Source organism: Sciurus vulgaris (genome assembly GCF_902686455.1).
Source record: "Sciurus vulgaris genome assembly, chromosome: 7".
Lineage (NCBI taxonomy): Eukaryota > Metazoa > Chordata > Mammalia > Rodentia > Sciuridae > Sciurus > Sciurus vulgaris.
In genome coordinates this window covers 151,968,444-151,985,179 of record NC_136467.1, presented here as the reverse complement: position 1 = coordinate 151,985,179, position 16,736 = coordinate 151,968,444, and the positions used below count along the sequence as shown (strand labels likewise).

Genomic DNA, 16,736 nt, shown 5'->3' with positions numbered 1-16,736 from the left:
GCTAAAGCTGAACACAGAGACACTGTGGCCCAGCAGTTCCACTCCTAGACCAGTGTTCACCCCACGCACGCACCTGTGTGCTCCCTTACGTCTTTGCAGGGGCGAGATCCTCGCTAGCCAAAAAACTGGAAACAACTCAAATGCAGCTATATCAGCACAAGGTGGCATTTGAGCCAGTAGACTCTTCAGTGAATGTACAAGAGCCACTACTGCACACAACCCAGACGCATCTCATGACCACGACGACCAAAAGAAAAGAAGACATGAAATGGGCGTAGTGTACAATTCCATTTATGTAAATGTCATGAACAGGCCAAAAATCTGCAGGCGGGAATTGGCGAGTAAGGCAGCAGTCACCTCCTGGGGGTGGAGTTCGTGGCTCGGAGCACACGGGAGCCGTCTGAGGCTGGCTGCAGCGCGGACTCAATTATGAAAATTCTTGCAAACTATGCACATTTTCATCTGTTTCACTCTAATAGTTTAAGGAAAACTGGCCAAAGCATTGAAAAACTTCTTTATAGGTTTCCCTCTTAGCAGAAAAGCTAGAGAACAGACATTAGAAAAAGAGGAAAAAAAGATCTTGGTGCTTAGAGAACACAAAAAGGAAGCGCGAGGCACAGCGACAACTACCCCCACAACCTGCAGGCGGTGCGCCCGCCTCCGTCCTCGGAATGAGGTCACGCAGGGTGACAGTCCTTCCATCCCAGCAGCCGAAGGCGGCACCTTACTGCTCATCAAGCAGGAGCGCATGCTGGCGGGGGCTCTGCCCGGGCACTGGCGCGGGGACCCAGGCTGAGGAAGGTCTCGTCCTGCTGTGGTCCACAACGGCCACCACAGCGGAGCAGCGTGTGGCACAGCACTGGCTCTGAAGGTCACTGCCCCAAAGACGGTCAGGGCCGTCGGCTCATCCCACTGGCTGCGCAAGCCCCAAGTTCAGAGGGGTAGACACTCAGCTGCCCTGGGGCAGGGAGGGACAGGGAGGAGCGCCGGGGACACCTGCTCCTCCAGCTCCAGGCTCAGCCCGTGCCACTCTCGTCCCAAGAGGGCTGTTTTCTCCTCCTCCTGCCCCTTCCGCCCCCAACCTTCCGCAGGAGATCACAGGGAAGAGGAAGCCAGAGCTGCAGAGGCGGCCACGGCCTGGCCAACCGCTCACCAGCAGTGTGGTCGGTCCCCGCTGCAGGGCGGGGGCTTTGGGTCCCCTCTGCACCAAAAGGCACACTGAAGTCACAGCCCCACTGAGGCCAGACTGTCTTGGGAAGGGTCCTGTCACGTGAATCGACCCTCAGGACACGCGTGGGGCTAACGGGTGAGGCTGCTGAATGGGAGGGTGTGTCATTTTTTTTTTTTTTTTTAATTTTGGGCAGGAAAATAAAGGACAGGAGGAGAGGAAAGTGGGGCTAGAGGTGGGCAGGAAACACGGGAGTGGGAGGGGGAGGGGGAGCCCCTTGTCACCGGGCGTGGTGGCACAGGTCTGTGATCCTAGAGACGCAGGAGGCTGAGGAGGAGCGAGAGCTCCAAGCAAGACCCTATCCCAGAAAGGGCTGGGGACATGGTGGCGCGCCCCTGGTTCACTCCCCATGTCTCCCCCACAAGGGCAGATCTGAAAAGACTACTTAAAAAATACAACCCCCTTGTCTCTAATGAGTTGTAGGTGTGACGCTCACCCTGCGTCCCACACAGTGTGATCTAAGCTCTGCAAAGGATTTGATCCCTGCAAGGTTTTTATTAAATGAGTGGCATGGTGGAACCCATCTGCCTCATTAACACAGACCTGCGTGTGCCAAGAGTTCAATCATGGAGGTGCACAGTGGGCGCAGGAGCAATGTACCACCCTCCCGGGGTGTGTGCACATTGGTATATATTTTTTTGGACTAGGGGTTGAACTCGGGGACATTCGACCACTGATCACATCTCCAGCCCTTTTTTGTATTTCATTTAGACACAGGGTCTCCCTAGGTTGCTTAGTGCCTCACCATGGCTGAGGCTGGCTTTGAACTCACAATCCTCCTGCCTCAGCCTCCTGAGCTGCTGGGGTTACAGATGTGTGCCATCGTGCCTGGCTACAAGTATTTTTAATTCATCAACCGATGACATAAATTTTAGTTAGGGCTCCGTAGAGGACACGTCATAGGAGAAGCTCGATGAGGTCTAGATTTGGAGCTGAGACCATCTATGGGGACCACAGGCAGCTGCTTTCCTGTACTCACACACACCACGTGCTGTGTTTAAATCCTGATAAACAGCCTGCTCATGACATTAACACCTTCTGTGAAGGAAATCGCTAAGTGAAGACCAAGGCATCAGGTAGAAATAAAAATGACCTAATTGATCCAAAATGTCCAAAAAGGGACATGGTTTTGGACAAGTCACTGCTGGTGAGTGGACGGTTCTCGCATCTCACAAAACACTGGCAATGGTCCTTGAAGTGGCCGGTACTCTCCACAGTCTGAAAGGATTCAAGTTCTACAAATGGGTTTCTTTTATATGAACGTTCCAGGTACACACCTCCTGTGAAGTGTCGGCAGCACAGGGACTCCAGACAGAGATGAAGAGGAAGGCAGAGCTAAAAGTGTTTATTAGGATCCAAAATTCTTCCACATAAGGAAAATAGGACTAGAGTTGTCGTATAGTTAGGTTTGAACTTGAAGGTGGCATTTCCCCCCCAATCACTTGCATTTCTTGCAAGAAAAAAGCCCAAAGGAGTCTAATTTGAAAGTTGTGCGAGGCCAGCTGTGGTTCGGTTGTGGGTGGAACAGCAAAGGGCCCAGTCGAGGAGAGACAGGTGAGCCTGGTTAGAAGGGGGCTGCAGAGGACGCTGCCTCTGAGAACGGGGGTTGTTCCCCTGTTCTCTGAACGTCTTAGAAATGTGTCCTTCACAGCTGCTCCACTGAGGCGAGTTCTAATTATAGACCTTGATGAAAAATGCAAAAAGAAGGGCGGCCACAGCCAGGCCCACGGCCGCCCCCAGCGCACAGTCTGGATGGAGCCCCTGCACCTGCAGAGCCATTCTGGACCTCCCGGAGTCGCGGCGGGCTGCAGCAGAGGTAGGGTGCATCGAACCCGGAGTCCCACGCCTATTTCTGAATTCCTATGAAGAGAGAAACGAAGAAAAAGTGACTTAACATGTCGAGAAGGCCACATTGTAGCAACCGAGTGCTGAGCTTCTGTGAGGTGCCCTCGAGACCGGCAGCTGAACAGCCACCGCGGTCCAGACAGCCCAGGTAGCTAAGTCGGCCCCTGCAGGCAGAACAAGCTCGTGATATTCCGGAACCACGCGTGACCATGAAAGGCAGTTGATGCAGAATCGAGGCACGATTTTATGTAGACTGGAGTCAAGTCACAGATGCATCTTTTAGGAATGTACCCACATCCACTCCACAACAGAATGACAGGGAAAAAAACACCACCACACAAATATGGAGGCCACTTCATTCAGCAATCATGTTACTTAGGACAGATTTGCAGCTAGTCTACGGCAGGAGGGGCGGGGTCACCAGAGGGACCTCCCTGCCCACAGGCCCCACGTACCTGGTGTACCATACAAATAACTTCCTTCTCCCCACATCGCTGCGAGCCAGAAAAGGCCGGGAAACCCCTGGGGGCGAGCACAAGGAGCCAGGAACCCACACGCACTGCTTTTTAGGACGTAGAGGGAGGAGCTCCTGGACACGGAGAGCTGTGTGTGTTTCCCAAAGCTGTCATTTGACTCGTTTGAGATTTTCACCCTTGGACTCACTGGTTTCCCTCATACTGTGGCTCCCCTGCTAAAACCTGCTTTTGAGAGATGGAGGTGGGGAGGGGAAGGGGCAGGAGAGCGTGTCTCTGGAGCACAGGAGGCCCCTCCAGCACCCAGGAGGTCGCACATCCTGCCACAGGCCCTGCACACCTCTGGCTTCTGTGTGGCAAGCAAGACCTGCCACCCAGCAGAAGCCCGGGGTGGTGCTCAGGGGAATGGAGGAGGTAATGGGGACATGTGCTAGGACAAGGCAGAGGGATGGAGAGAAGGGACAGCAGGTTTTGATGTGAGACCAACAGGATGTGGATCCAGGTGAGTGGGTAAGGAGTTGGGGAAATTACCACTCAATCTGCTGAATGATATTTACATGTGATAGATGTGGAAACATTCTTGCTTCGACTGTGGGAGACTAATTGCAAAATTACTAAAGCTGTTGGCTACCAGGACAAATCCTCAACCCAAAGGACAGCCATTATTTACTCCTGCACTCCTCGGGCATCGGGGCCAATACCTGCAGGTCTCCCTGCACTGAGTCCCCAACGAGGAGCCCACTCCCCTCCACAGGAGCTCAGTGGTGCACGGCAACTCACCACCTGAGGAGACGGCTCTCTCGAGACCGACGTCCTTATCACACTTTGGAGCTGGGAATGTGCTGATGACTGATTTCTTCTAAGCAGCCTACGGTAACAAGACAGCACTCCTACATCTATGGCGACCTTGGGAAGGAATGTGGAGTATCCGTGTAGCTGTACCGATGGAGGTAGGTGGAGCCTCAGCAGCAGCATGGCCGAAGGGTGGGCCGAGGGGCTGGGGGGAATCAAGGGCGACTCTGCTAGGTATTGTGGGAGGCTGGCCACCGCCCCCAGGGCCTGCGACGTTGCTGAGGTGCTGCTCGAGGGAGGAACCATCCCAGCACTGGCAGAGAGGAACACCACGGGTCCTGCTGCCACCCCATGTGGAAACCCCTGTGCCTCACCTGGTGTCCTGTTGTGCCCTGAGGGTGCTCCATTTCTGGCCCTGCCACTCCACATGAAGCATCTGTGCCCACTCGGGTCAGGGGGCAAGTGCTTCAGGTCCCTCAAACTGCTGGTGCCATCAGGCCCAGAGACCCTTGCTAGTTGCTGAGCTAGCTTCAGTGGTGCCCGAGGAAGTGCCCATCACCAGGTAGGGACCACCAATCCCATTACAGTAGCAGCCACACAGTGAACACCCCATACGTGCCTGAACGGCTGGGTGTCCCTACTTTTGTGTGACTTGCAGAGAGAGTGTGTCTCTACCTCAGATATAGTAAACAATGTGACCAAACTCACAGGCAGGGAAGACTACTCTGTGGTGCCCTGCTAGAAACAAAGCCAACATTACGCAATAAACCAGCACTTCAAGACATAGCTCCAAAAGAAAGTTGCTTTTTAGGAAGGCCGCCCCATAAGAATGATATAGTTATTGGATTCCTTATGTTGAGATTACTGCATGTGGTGAAGCAAGAAATATGGGGGTGGGGACCCAAGGTGCTATGCTTCCAAAAGAACCCAACATAACAGTTGATACCAAAAACACTGAAATAGCTGAAATATCTGACAAAGAATTTAAAAATTTCAGTGTGACAGAAGAGAATGAAGTCGCATGAAATTGGGAAAATAATGCAGGATCTGAATTAGAAAGTTCAGCAGGGAGATATTGAAAAGGAATCAGAAAGGTTAAAAATATAGTTGAAAGCCTCAACAAAAGATTAGAACAAGTAGAAGAAAAATATCTGAACTTGAAGGCAGGTCATTTGAAATATTCCAGTCAAATGAGAACATTCAAGATCTTTGGGATACCACCTGCATATTTGGAATACTGGAAGTCAAGAGGTAAAGTTTAAGGGCCTGTAAAACCTATTCAATGAAATAACAGGAAGCTTCCATAATCTAGGGAAAGATGTAGACCGATCAATATACAGGACACTTATAAAACCCCAAATAGATATGACCAGATAATTTTCACAGCATATTACAGTCAAACTCTCAAAAGTGTAAAACAAAATTTTTTAAAGTACCAAGTTAACATAAAGGCATCCCCATTCTGCCACTGAAACAATAGCAGATTTATCAGAAACCTTACCAGAAGGGGTAGAATGACATATTCTGAGAATGGAAAGAAAATAACCAAGATTAAAACTGGGAATTTATGACCATCAGCCCAACCTCTCAAAAGATACTTAAGGGAGTCCTAAATCGGGAATTGAAAGAAAACCAATTACTGTTACATGAAATTACAAATGCCAAGAGAAGAGTAGATACACAAAAGAAAGAACACTATCATTACAGTCAGTGAACCACCAAACCACAAGAGTAAATATGAGGGAATGAAAATAAAGAACACTGAAAACAATTAGAAGAAAATCAGCACAATGAAAGGAATAATTCTTTATTAATAATTACATTGAATGTAAATGGACTAAATTCTCTAGCTAAAAGATACCAAAAAAAACAAAACAAAACAAAACAAAACAAAAAACCCTGCCTTATAAGAAACTCACTTTGCCAGTGAAAGTTAAATTTCACAGACTGAAAATCAAAGGCTGGAAAATGATAATCCAAGTAAATGGAAACCCAAAGTTAGCAGGACTAGCTACACTTATATCTTTCAAAATAGACTTTAAGATGGAAACTTAGGTCCACGCAAGTCCCGTCTGCTACACTAATGACGAAATCTACAACACTTGAACCCTCCAGGGACAAACCACGCCCAAACCGTAGCATCCTCCTTCTCAGTCCTTTGAAGAACCTCTGACTCCTAATAGGCACCCAAGAAAATTGACAGGAAGATATCAGTCTGAGCGGCATGTAATAATCTTTCCTTAAATCGGTCATGCAACACCGAGGAGCCTCTTCTTCAGAGAAAGTTCAAGGTCTTCGTGGTCTTTGGTGGTTTCCTACTTTTAAGCAAGCTTCAGGTTGCATTTGGCAGTGATCATAAGATCCAATGACTGTGAGCTGCACCAGCCCTTCTCATCCACCTGGGGACAGTCTGGTCTGGCTGCTTCATGAGCAAAATCTACCTGCCCTGGTTGACTGTCCCTCAGGACTCAGTGAGTCTGTCACCAAGTTTGATGCTGACATAAAATTCCTTATGGGACAGACTTACAACAAGAGCATATACAAATTGTGGATGATGAGTGGAGATATTGGACTTGATGGAAATTAATATTAAAGGATACATGCAGGCAACCTAACGAATCAGTCTCATGAGACTGTCAACACTTGGGACACCCAAGATGTGTGATGAAGTCTGCCCACTCACCGAAGTTGTTAAATTCTTTGCGATGACAAGTTTGATAAATCCCTTTCCTGTCTCTTAAAATAAAACCTAATATAATTTCATTTGTAAGAATGAAAAAAAAAAAAAAAGATGGAAACTTAGAAGAAACTTATAAGAAACAAAGTAACTATATAATGATCAAGGGATCAATAAGAATATATAAACTTATATGCACCTAGTTGAAGCATCTAATTTTATCAAAAAATTAATTAATATTAAATCTAAAGACAGGCTCTGACAGGCTCTAATATGGATTTCAACATGCCACTTTTGTTAATGGATAGACCACTCAGACAAAACAATAGACATTTATAAAACATTCCAAGCAAATTCAAAAATACTGAAATCATATCTTATATTCTTTCTGATCACTATGAAATCAAACCAGAATTCAAATTTTAGAAATAATACAATGTATGGAGACTAAACAACATACTTTTGAGGCATTGAAGACTGGAAGCAAAATTTCTCAATGGTAATGAAAACTAACACAGTATACTAAGACTTGTGGAATGAAGCAAAAGAAATGAGGGAAATTTATTGTAAAAAAAGTAAAAAAAAAAAAAAAACTAGCAAGTTGTGGCACAACCCAGCTATTCAGGAGGCTGAGGATTGCAAATTCAAGACCATCCAGGGCAACTTAGCAAGATTCTATCTCAAAAATAATATTTAAAAAAGGACTGGGGTTGAAGCTAAGTGATAGAGTGCTTGCCTAGCATGTGCAAAGTCCTGGGCTCAATTTCCAGTACTGTAAAAAATTTAAAAAACAACAACAAAAATGATGCATCTCAAGGACACAGAAAAGCAAGAAAACCCCAAAATTAGAGGAATTAAATAACAAAGCTCAGAGTAGAGAGACTTAAAAATCTTTGCTTCATTGATATTTAATCTTTAAAAAGATAAAATGGACAAATCTTCAGTTATTAAAAGGAAGATCCAAATAAAGATGAAAAGGGAGACATTACAACTGATCACACGGAAGCACAAAAGATCATCAGGGATCATTATGAAAAACTATGATGACAAATTGGAAACGTAGAAGAAATGAACAACTTTCTGGACACACATGACTTACCAATAGGACACAGAACACCTGAATGAATCAACAATAAGTGACAGAATCAGTAATAAAAAACTCCTGATGGCTTTTTATCAAACTCAAAGCACTAACACCAATGCTTCTCATCCTATATAAAGCCAGCACTCTCCTGTTACCGAAACAGAAAAGGACACATCATCAAAAATAGATCAATATCTCTGATGAACACAGAGCAAAATTTTTCAACAAAACACTACCAAATAAAATTAAGTCGGGTACCAAAAGGATCATTCATCATGATCAAGAGGGATTCATCCCAGGGATTTAAGGATGATCCAACATATGTAAGTCAATAAACATAAGTAAAGTGAAGGAAAAAATAGCCTTTCATTACCACAGATGCAGAAGAAACATTTGATAAAACTCAACTTCCCTTTGTGATACAAGCCCTGAACAAACTAAGCATAGAAGGCTCATACCTCTGCATAATAAAGGTTATATGTGACAAACCCATAGCCTCATCCTGCTGAATGGGGAAAGCTGGAAGCATTTCCTCAGCTCGAGAACAAGACAAGGTGCTCACTCTCACTACTCTTATTCAATACACTATTAGAAGTTTTAGCCAGAGCAACTGGGCAAGGCAAAGGAAAAGCATGCAAATTGGAAGCGAGGAGATCAGATTATCCCTGTTTGTAGATTGATTCTATACACAGAAATACCCAAAGACTCCACCACTAGACTCTAAGAACTGATAAACACATTCAGTCAAGTAGCAAGTTGACAAACTGACATGAAATTGGGAGCTTTTCTATACTCCAATAACAAATTCAATGAGAGTTTTAAAATGAATTGTATTCATAGTAGCAACAAAACAAAAACTCACCTAAGAACAAATTTACCCAGGGAAGCCTCTACAATGAAAATTACAAAGCACTAATGAAAGAACCTGAAAAAGACCCGAAAATGAAAAGAGCTCCCGTTTTCATGGATTGGACAAGGTAATATTGTTAAAATGTCCATGCTACCTAATGCAACCGACAGACTGAATGCAGTCCCCATAAAAATACCTTCTTCACAGAATGAAGGAAAAAAAAAAAAAACAATCCTATAACTCACATGGAGACACAAAAGACCCTGACCAGCTAAAGGTGGAGACATCACAATTTCTGACTTTCAGACAAACTACAGGGTCATAGGGACCCAAACTTCATGATCTGAAAAGACACACAGAGCAACGGAACAGAATGTAGGTCAGCCAACTGATGCCCAACGAAGGTACATAGCGGACAAAGGAGTCTCAATAAATGATGCTGGAAAAACTCGATATCCACATGGGAAAGATTGAAACTTGATGCCCACCCCTTACCTGTACATGACTGACTCAGAATGAATCAAATATCCAAACACTTTGAAACTACTAGAAGAAAATATAGGAGAAACATGTGAAGACATTGGTACAGGCAAAAGCACAAGAAACAAAACCAAAAATTAACAAATGGGTTTATTCCAAACTAATAATCTTCTCCCACAAAAACAAATAGTGAAGAGAACCTATGAAATGGAAAAAATTGCCAACTATTCATCTGGCAAGGTTAGTATCCAGAATATATAAAGAACTCAAAATACTTACCAAAAAATAGTACTCCAATTAAAAATGGGCAAAGGATCTGATAGACACTTCCCAAAAGAAGAAATACAAATGACAAATTTACAGAAAAAAGGCTCAATATCAGTTCCCACCAGGGAAATGCAAATCAAAATCAAATAGCATCCACCATTAGAATGGCTATTATATTAACATCAACAAATGCTGGCCAGTATGTGGTTAAAAAGGAATGCGTAGACGCTGTTGGTGGAAATGTGATTTAGTATAGTCATTATGGAAAATATGGAGATTCCTCAAATGAAAAACAGAACTGCCCTATGAGCCAGCTCTCCCACTTCTGGGCACATATCCAAAGGAAATGATATCGGCACACCAAAGGGACACTTGCATACCCATGTTTACCATGGCACTCTTCACAGCAGCTGAGATAAGGCCTAGGTGACCTTCAACAGATGAATGAATAAAGAAACTGTGGTTACACAATGGAGTATTAGTCAGGCGTAAAGAAGAAGGAAATCCTGTCATCTGCAGTAAAATGGGTGGAAGTGGAGGTCACTGTGTTAAGTGAAATAAGCCAGGCACAGCCAAGTACGGCACATTCTCTCTCTCTCAGCAAAGCTGAAAGAATGTTGACCTGAACTGGATGATTTCTAGAGATGTGGGAGTGGTAGGGGATCAGGTCTACCCGCGAGTGTGCTGGAACCTGTTTCTAAAACAGCAAGGCTGCTTGCCTGCCTCTGAACTCTTGGTCCTCAGCGTTTAGAAATGCATGACGGATCAGAGGGAGATGAGGGTGTGCGACCCATGAGACGCGCAACCCAACGCCCCAGTGTGACCTCCGATGCCTTCGGGCACTGTTCCACGTGCCTCGTGGGCTGCTGCCCTGACCAGTCACACCAACACCTGCTAAGGGCAGTTTTCCAACTACAGACCAGGAGGCCGATCAGCCACAGTGGCCCTGAGAGGCCAGGAGACAGGACTTGCGGGAGGTGCTGGCCACAGCTGGCTCAGCACTCTCTCCCCGTCACCTCCGGCCTCTCACAAACACCCTCCTGAGGCCCGAATCCAGATCTGTAAGTCCTTGGACTTCTGATGACAATTTTATAAAATTTCTTCCTTGACTCCTTCCAACCCCTTTGCCATAGAGTTTTCTGGGCATCACCTGTTTTCTTTCTCAAACATTTAACACTTTAGAACCTAAGGTCCTGCAGAGTATTCCGATGCTGAGCCTCCCTCCGTGCCTGGTGGACACACTGCATCCTAGAATAAGGGAGATGTGGACGCCAGATGCCCCCGACCTGCCACCCCTGGAGGATAAGGAGGGTGTGGCGACCCAGCAGGGAGGGACCGGGCCAACGTCCTGTCCTGTGCCACTTCCACTATTTACACTCCTTCCTGAGCTGAGATATCGACTACCGGAGTCTGACCCTGGTTTAGTACTAGACCCAGAAGGTTCCTCAGACAGCAGTAGCAGTAGCTAGTCGGCTCTGTTGCTTAAGGAAAAGTAATTTAGAAAACTGGGACATGCTGGGCCTTCCTCATGAAGGTTCTCGAACGTGGAAAAGCACAACCCTGGCAGATTTCTGGTCAGAAGCAGGGGTTTGAACAGAAAATAATGTAGCATTTCGATAATAGAAAGTGCTCATAAGTGAAATTATAGTCAAAAATAAAAGCTGATGACACATACAGAGTAGTGGATGCTACAAGTCACTTCAGAGGAAAACACACTGCGACCAACAGTCCCTGAAAGGAAAGAGGCTGACCTTCTCTAAACCTAACGGACATAATCGGCATTACCAATCCGTGAAGTTCAAGGTGCATTTGCATCTAACACACCAAATTCAAGACATTTTATTGTTTATTAAACTGTCAACTTTGATGTTTAGCTTTTTAAGACAAAACAACTTGAAACAAGGCAGGATCTGGCCGCTGTCCAATCAGAGACCCATGGATGTATCCAGTTCTGACAGAGGAGGGGACACACTGCAAACGCTCAATGCTCCCTTAATTTCCAAACCCACTTACTTGCTGACTCTTAAATGTAGTCTGATTTTTAAAGTATAGCTTATTAAATGCTATCAAAGTAATAAATCTGTCAAGGCAGAAGCAAGCATATACACCACAATTTAATAAAAATATTTTTTTCAAGTTCAGAAGCTAAGGCTTGGAATTCTATCAGAGAGGAAGGGATAACAACAGACTCATCTCCTCCATCTCCAGCAGTTACACGTGTGCCATGGGGGAAGGACAGCGTGCCTTTAACTGGAGCACACGTGATGCCACAAGGGACTAAGAGGACCAACTTTGAGGGTCATTAAGTGCTTGAATTCGGGGCTCCAATCCCACGTTCTTCTGATGGTTCTTAGGCAGATTATTTTTTTTCTCTATTTCCTCACTTAGGAAATGGAGAGTAACGATAGCATTTGTCATCAGAGGTTGTTAGGACAGGTATAGTGTCCTGAACACTAACACTCTAAAACGTCTTTGTCAAGAATCAGTTGGCTGTAGACACCTGGCTTATTTCTGGGATCTCTGTTCCAGTGGTCTGTTTCTATGCCAGTGCCATGCTGTTTGGGTCACTGTGGCTCTGTAGTATGTCTTAAAGCAGGACTTGAGATTCCTCCAGCTTTGTTCTTCCTGCTCAATGTTGCTTTGGTTGTTCAGGGATTTTTGTGCTTCTGTGTGAATTTTGGGATTTTTTTTTTCTAGTTCTGTGGAAAGCATCATTATTTTCATAAGGACTGCACTGAATCTGTAGATTGCTTGGAGTGCAGATATTTAAACAACGTTAATCTGTCCAATCCCTGGACATAGATATCTTTCTATTCTTTGGTGTTTTCTCCAGTTGTATACATACAAAATGGAGTATTACTCAGAAAGAATAGAATACTGTCATCCAGGTGTGGTGGCACATACCTGTAAGCCCAGATACTCTGGAGCTAAGGGAGGAGAACTACAGTTTTCAAAGCTGGCTTGGGTAACCTAATGAGACATTGTTTCAAAATAAAATAAAAAGGACTGGGGATGTGGCTCAGTGGTAGAGCACTTGTCTAGCATTTGTAAGGCCTTGGGTTCAATTCACAAAAGGAAATACTATCACTGCAGCAAAATGTTCTGTAAAACAGGGCAGACACGGACAAGGACTTCCTATTCTCTTACAAGGGAAAGCTAAAAATATTTGACCTAAAAAAGTACAATAGTGAGTACAAAGGATTGGAAAGCATGTGGTGGGGGAGAAGGGGGAAAGGGTGACTGGGGATGAGAGGAGGGTGTGTGGAATGTCACATTTAATGCCATTATCCTGTGTTGAAAAAAAAAATGAGTGCAGAAAAAGAAAAACATGGCCCCCCCCCCCAAAAGCCTCAGTTAACATACTCCATGGTAGGCTGTGGTCCTAAGAGAATATGTAGATGGTTTCAATATTCTCTTGGCAAAATTATAAAGTGTTGTATTCCCTTCTCAAATAGCAATGATCCATCCATGGTATTTCTGATACCATGTCCCTGATGCACTGTCAGGAGGCACACGGCATATGGAAGAGCCTGAGTTTGAATTTTGGCAGAGTAGAAACGGAATCCGAGTTCAGAGAGCCACGTGAGCTCATGCAGGACTGAGCTCTCCAAGCCCAGTTCCTCCTCCTGGGAGGGAGGAAAACCAACCTCCACCGTAAGATGTTGCTGGAAAGATCAGGCACCTGGAACAGCGGAGGTTTATCACAAAGGGCTGTAGTGTTGTTGGGGACAGGAGTGTGCTTGGACGACACTCAGCCTCCCCTGGCAGCAGGATGAGGAGGTCCTGTCTTGAACGCTGTCCTTGAGGGGGCAGCTACAGGCAGCCCGCCCCTTACTCCTGGGTTTGTGAGCAGACTGTGGAGGGAGCCTTCTGTGAAGGTTCTTACTAACCAGGACCATCATCTATTACCTCCTCTTGCTACCGTCTTCTCAGGCCTCAAATCAGGCGTGACCTGCTTCAGGAAAACCCCACCTGCTGTGGGACCACATGTTCTGTACTCTGACCCTCCTGGTGGTGCCCATCCACAGCAGTGGACGTCTGGCTTACTCCTGCCCCATGCTGACCACAGGGCTGGCCTTACTCTCCACCAGTGTCCGGGACAATGCCATCTGAATGGGTTTGGGCGTTTCTACCTGTTCCTTAGTACTATAGAATCTCTTACACAGGTGCAAACATTCTTCCATGTGAAATGCCACTTGTCTGTTGTGTTTCTTATTAGGTGGTCAGGTAATGGTGACCTAGTTGTACGTCACCAGTACTACTCGGTATAAACATAACAGCATCACTGGGGGAAAGCTATGATGCAGAAACAGCGTGGTGCACGAGTATTTTCAAATTACTGTAAATCTAGGATATTGAACAGCACAAACCTGTTCTTACACTCTCTAAGATCAAGGTGTTGGCAGGGCTGTGTGTCCACTGGCACATGGCCCTTCCCCATTTCAAAGCCAGTAGCGTGGCTTGTTAGCATGCTTATGCTTGACACTGCAGCCACCTGGATAGTCCAGGACCACCTTCCCATCTCAAGGTCCTTCATCACATCTGGAAATCACTTTGTTCCCTTCGGTAGCACGTTTGCCACTTCTAAAACTAAGATGTGGACATCTTGGGAGGAGAGTCCCTCTTGAGACACCAGTGATCCTTCAGGCTCATCCCACCAGGAAGTGTGCTCAGTGCTGTCTGAGGAGCTAGCTGCACAGAGGCCAGAGGACGGTGCTCTGCACACCGGCAAGCAACGGGGGCAGGGCACTGCCAGGGCTGCGGCTGGCTGACCACGCAGGCTCCGGGAGGATGCAGGGAGCTCAGGGGCTCAGCCGCAGCTCCACACTTTAACACAGGCCTGCTGAGCCAGGTGCTTACCAAGAACAATGGGGAGAAAGTGGGCCTCCAGTGCCACCCAGATTTGTCTCCTCCCAGGACTTTCAGCCAGGAGACAGACCGTGGAGAGGGCAGGCAGTGCTGCTGCGTGGCTGCTGGTGTTCCCACCTGTCCTTCTGCAAGAGAGATGTGTGTTCCGTGCAGCTGCAAGTATCCCTCTCGAGGACTGCATGGGCTTGGGCCCCAGTGACACGGGTCATGCCATTCCGACGTCTCACTAGAAATACTGATGAACTAACGTAGAATAGGCTGCAGAACCAGAGCGTAAGAATTCAGCCAAGGAAGACAGAGGACCAGCTAGCTGTAAAGATCCTAAGCAGAAGAAGCAACACATGGGGCAGGGCGGTAAATGCCCTACACCATTCTCTCCTTTATCTCCAAGCTACCCAGGAAGGAGTCGGGGAGCTAGCCTGTGACACCACCACCCAGCTCACAGAGGCCTAACAACTAGGCACAGCCCCACAGCAACACATCAGAGCTGCATTTGCAACCCAAGGTGACTAAGAAAAACCAGGCGCTATGTGGTTACTAAAATGACCCTCAGGATTGAGACCTTGTCACTGCAGCTTGTGGAGGCAATGGTGTTATTTCCCGTCTCCCTACAAAAGGCCAGTCCAGGAGAGCCAGCTTCGGGTTATGCAGATGCTTCTCAGCTAGGTTGACACTGAGTAAGTGGGACCCATCCGTGGCCCGTGGCTGAGTGTCTCTGAACACACACCCATGGGTACACGGGCACACACGTGACGTGCTCACGCTCGAACATGTTGCGAGTGTGCTTAAAGGAGGAACAGTTGGGCTGGTTCTGCTCGAACAAGAAGCCTGCAGGAGCGCTGCCACCTGTCCTCCTGGCTTGCAGAGCAGCTCCTGTCCCCAACACCTGCAGGTGTCAGGGGCCCTGCGAGTGCACACACATGCCAGCTCCCTTCCTCAGATTGTCAGGCACTCATTCCTGGGCTTCATGTCACCACCAGATACCAGGACACATGGGGGATTCAGGGTGCCAAGCTATCTTTCTCCATTAATTTTTTAGGCACCCCCCAGACAGGAGCATCTTAATATAAGTCAGAACACGCAAGTGATCTCCAAATCAAACTTGTCGGTATTCTATAGTTCTTGAGATCTGTTTAAAAAATGTTATTTGCATAGCCCATCAGCCTTACAGGCACCCTGGAACATAACAGGATCAACAAAATTGAGTTTGGAATTAATCAGCCCTCTTTGCTTACATTTTAAAACCACTGTCAGAGTCACACAAGAGCACATTGTCAGCCTTTCTGTCACGTTTGGGGACGAGTGAGTCTGCATCAGACATTATTCTTGTGAAATTTTTCCTTCACCACAAATGTGTAATTGCTATCAGGTCATTACAGTTGCGAGGAAAAAAATTTAAATTGAACATATACGCACAAGCAAATCACCCCAATCTCCTTGTCTTGGATGGGTGGTTTCTTTTATTTTGGTGATAGGAAAGTAAACAGGGCTTTGCTCATGCAGTTGAACATAAATTATTAAACTCTCTGCCGTGTGATCAAATGAATTTGATTCTATTCTACATGATTTTGCCTTGATGTCTACCACAGGAATGGGTCTGATGGGCCCCTGCATGGTGACAGCTATCCTGCCCTTGAGGGGTCCAGCCTCAGATATGGACTGCACCAAATGAAAGAAAACCATGGTGTCTGCCCACCGTCTATTACTTTCTGCAAGACCACATCTCATCTGACTCACAATACGAAGACACTATCTCTGGGCTTGTTTTAAAGGGTTCACAACCTTCTTCTGTGTTGTCCTCATGGCTTGCTCAGGCACTGAAGAGTTTGAAGAGCAGGCGATGAGGTTTGATGGATCGCATCTCAAGATAAACAAGACTTTGTACCAGTACCTGCCACACCAGGTTCTGCAGAACTCTTCCTCTACCAAGATGTGACCAACGCAAAAACACACTCTTAAAACGCTTGCAGTGCAACAAACTAGCAAAGAATGGCAACAAGTTCAGCTTTGAACATAAAGGTGTCATACCACAAAGCTACCTCTATCATAAATGCTTTCTAATCCTGTGAATGTCAACTTAAGGAAGCACCACCTCACATAAGCACCTAATATGAACCATGGTGTCATTCTTGATGAGAGGGAACGGACAAAGGTGGCTCCTTGGGCTTCTT

The 16,736-nt window shown here is 46.3% G+C and overlaps 1 protein-coding gene across 1 annotated transcript in view; it reads right to left on the bottom strand.

The window, feature by feature from the left end:
- Positions 1 to 2,807: 2,807 nt before the first annotated feature.
- CDKAL1 (CDKAL1 threonylcarbamoyladenosine tRNA methylthiotransferase) overlaps positions 2,808 to 16,736 on the bottom strand; it is a 629,759-nt gene continuing 615,830 nt past the window's right edge. The window contains exon 14 of the mRNA XM_079147924.1: positions 2,808 to 3,088. Coding sequence (XP_079004050.1) covers positions 2,900 to 3,088 — 189 coding nt within the window. The 3' untranslated portion in view covers positions 2,808 to 2,899. The remainder of the gene's footprint in view (positions 3,089 to 16,736) is intronic.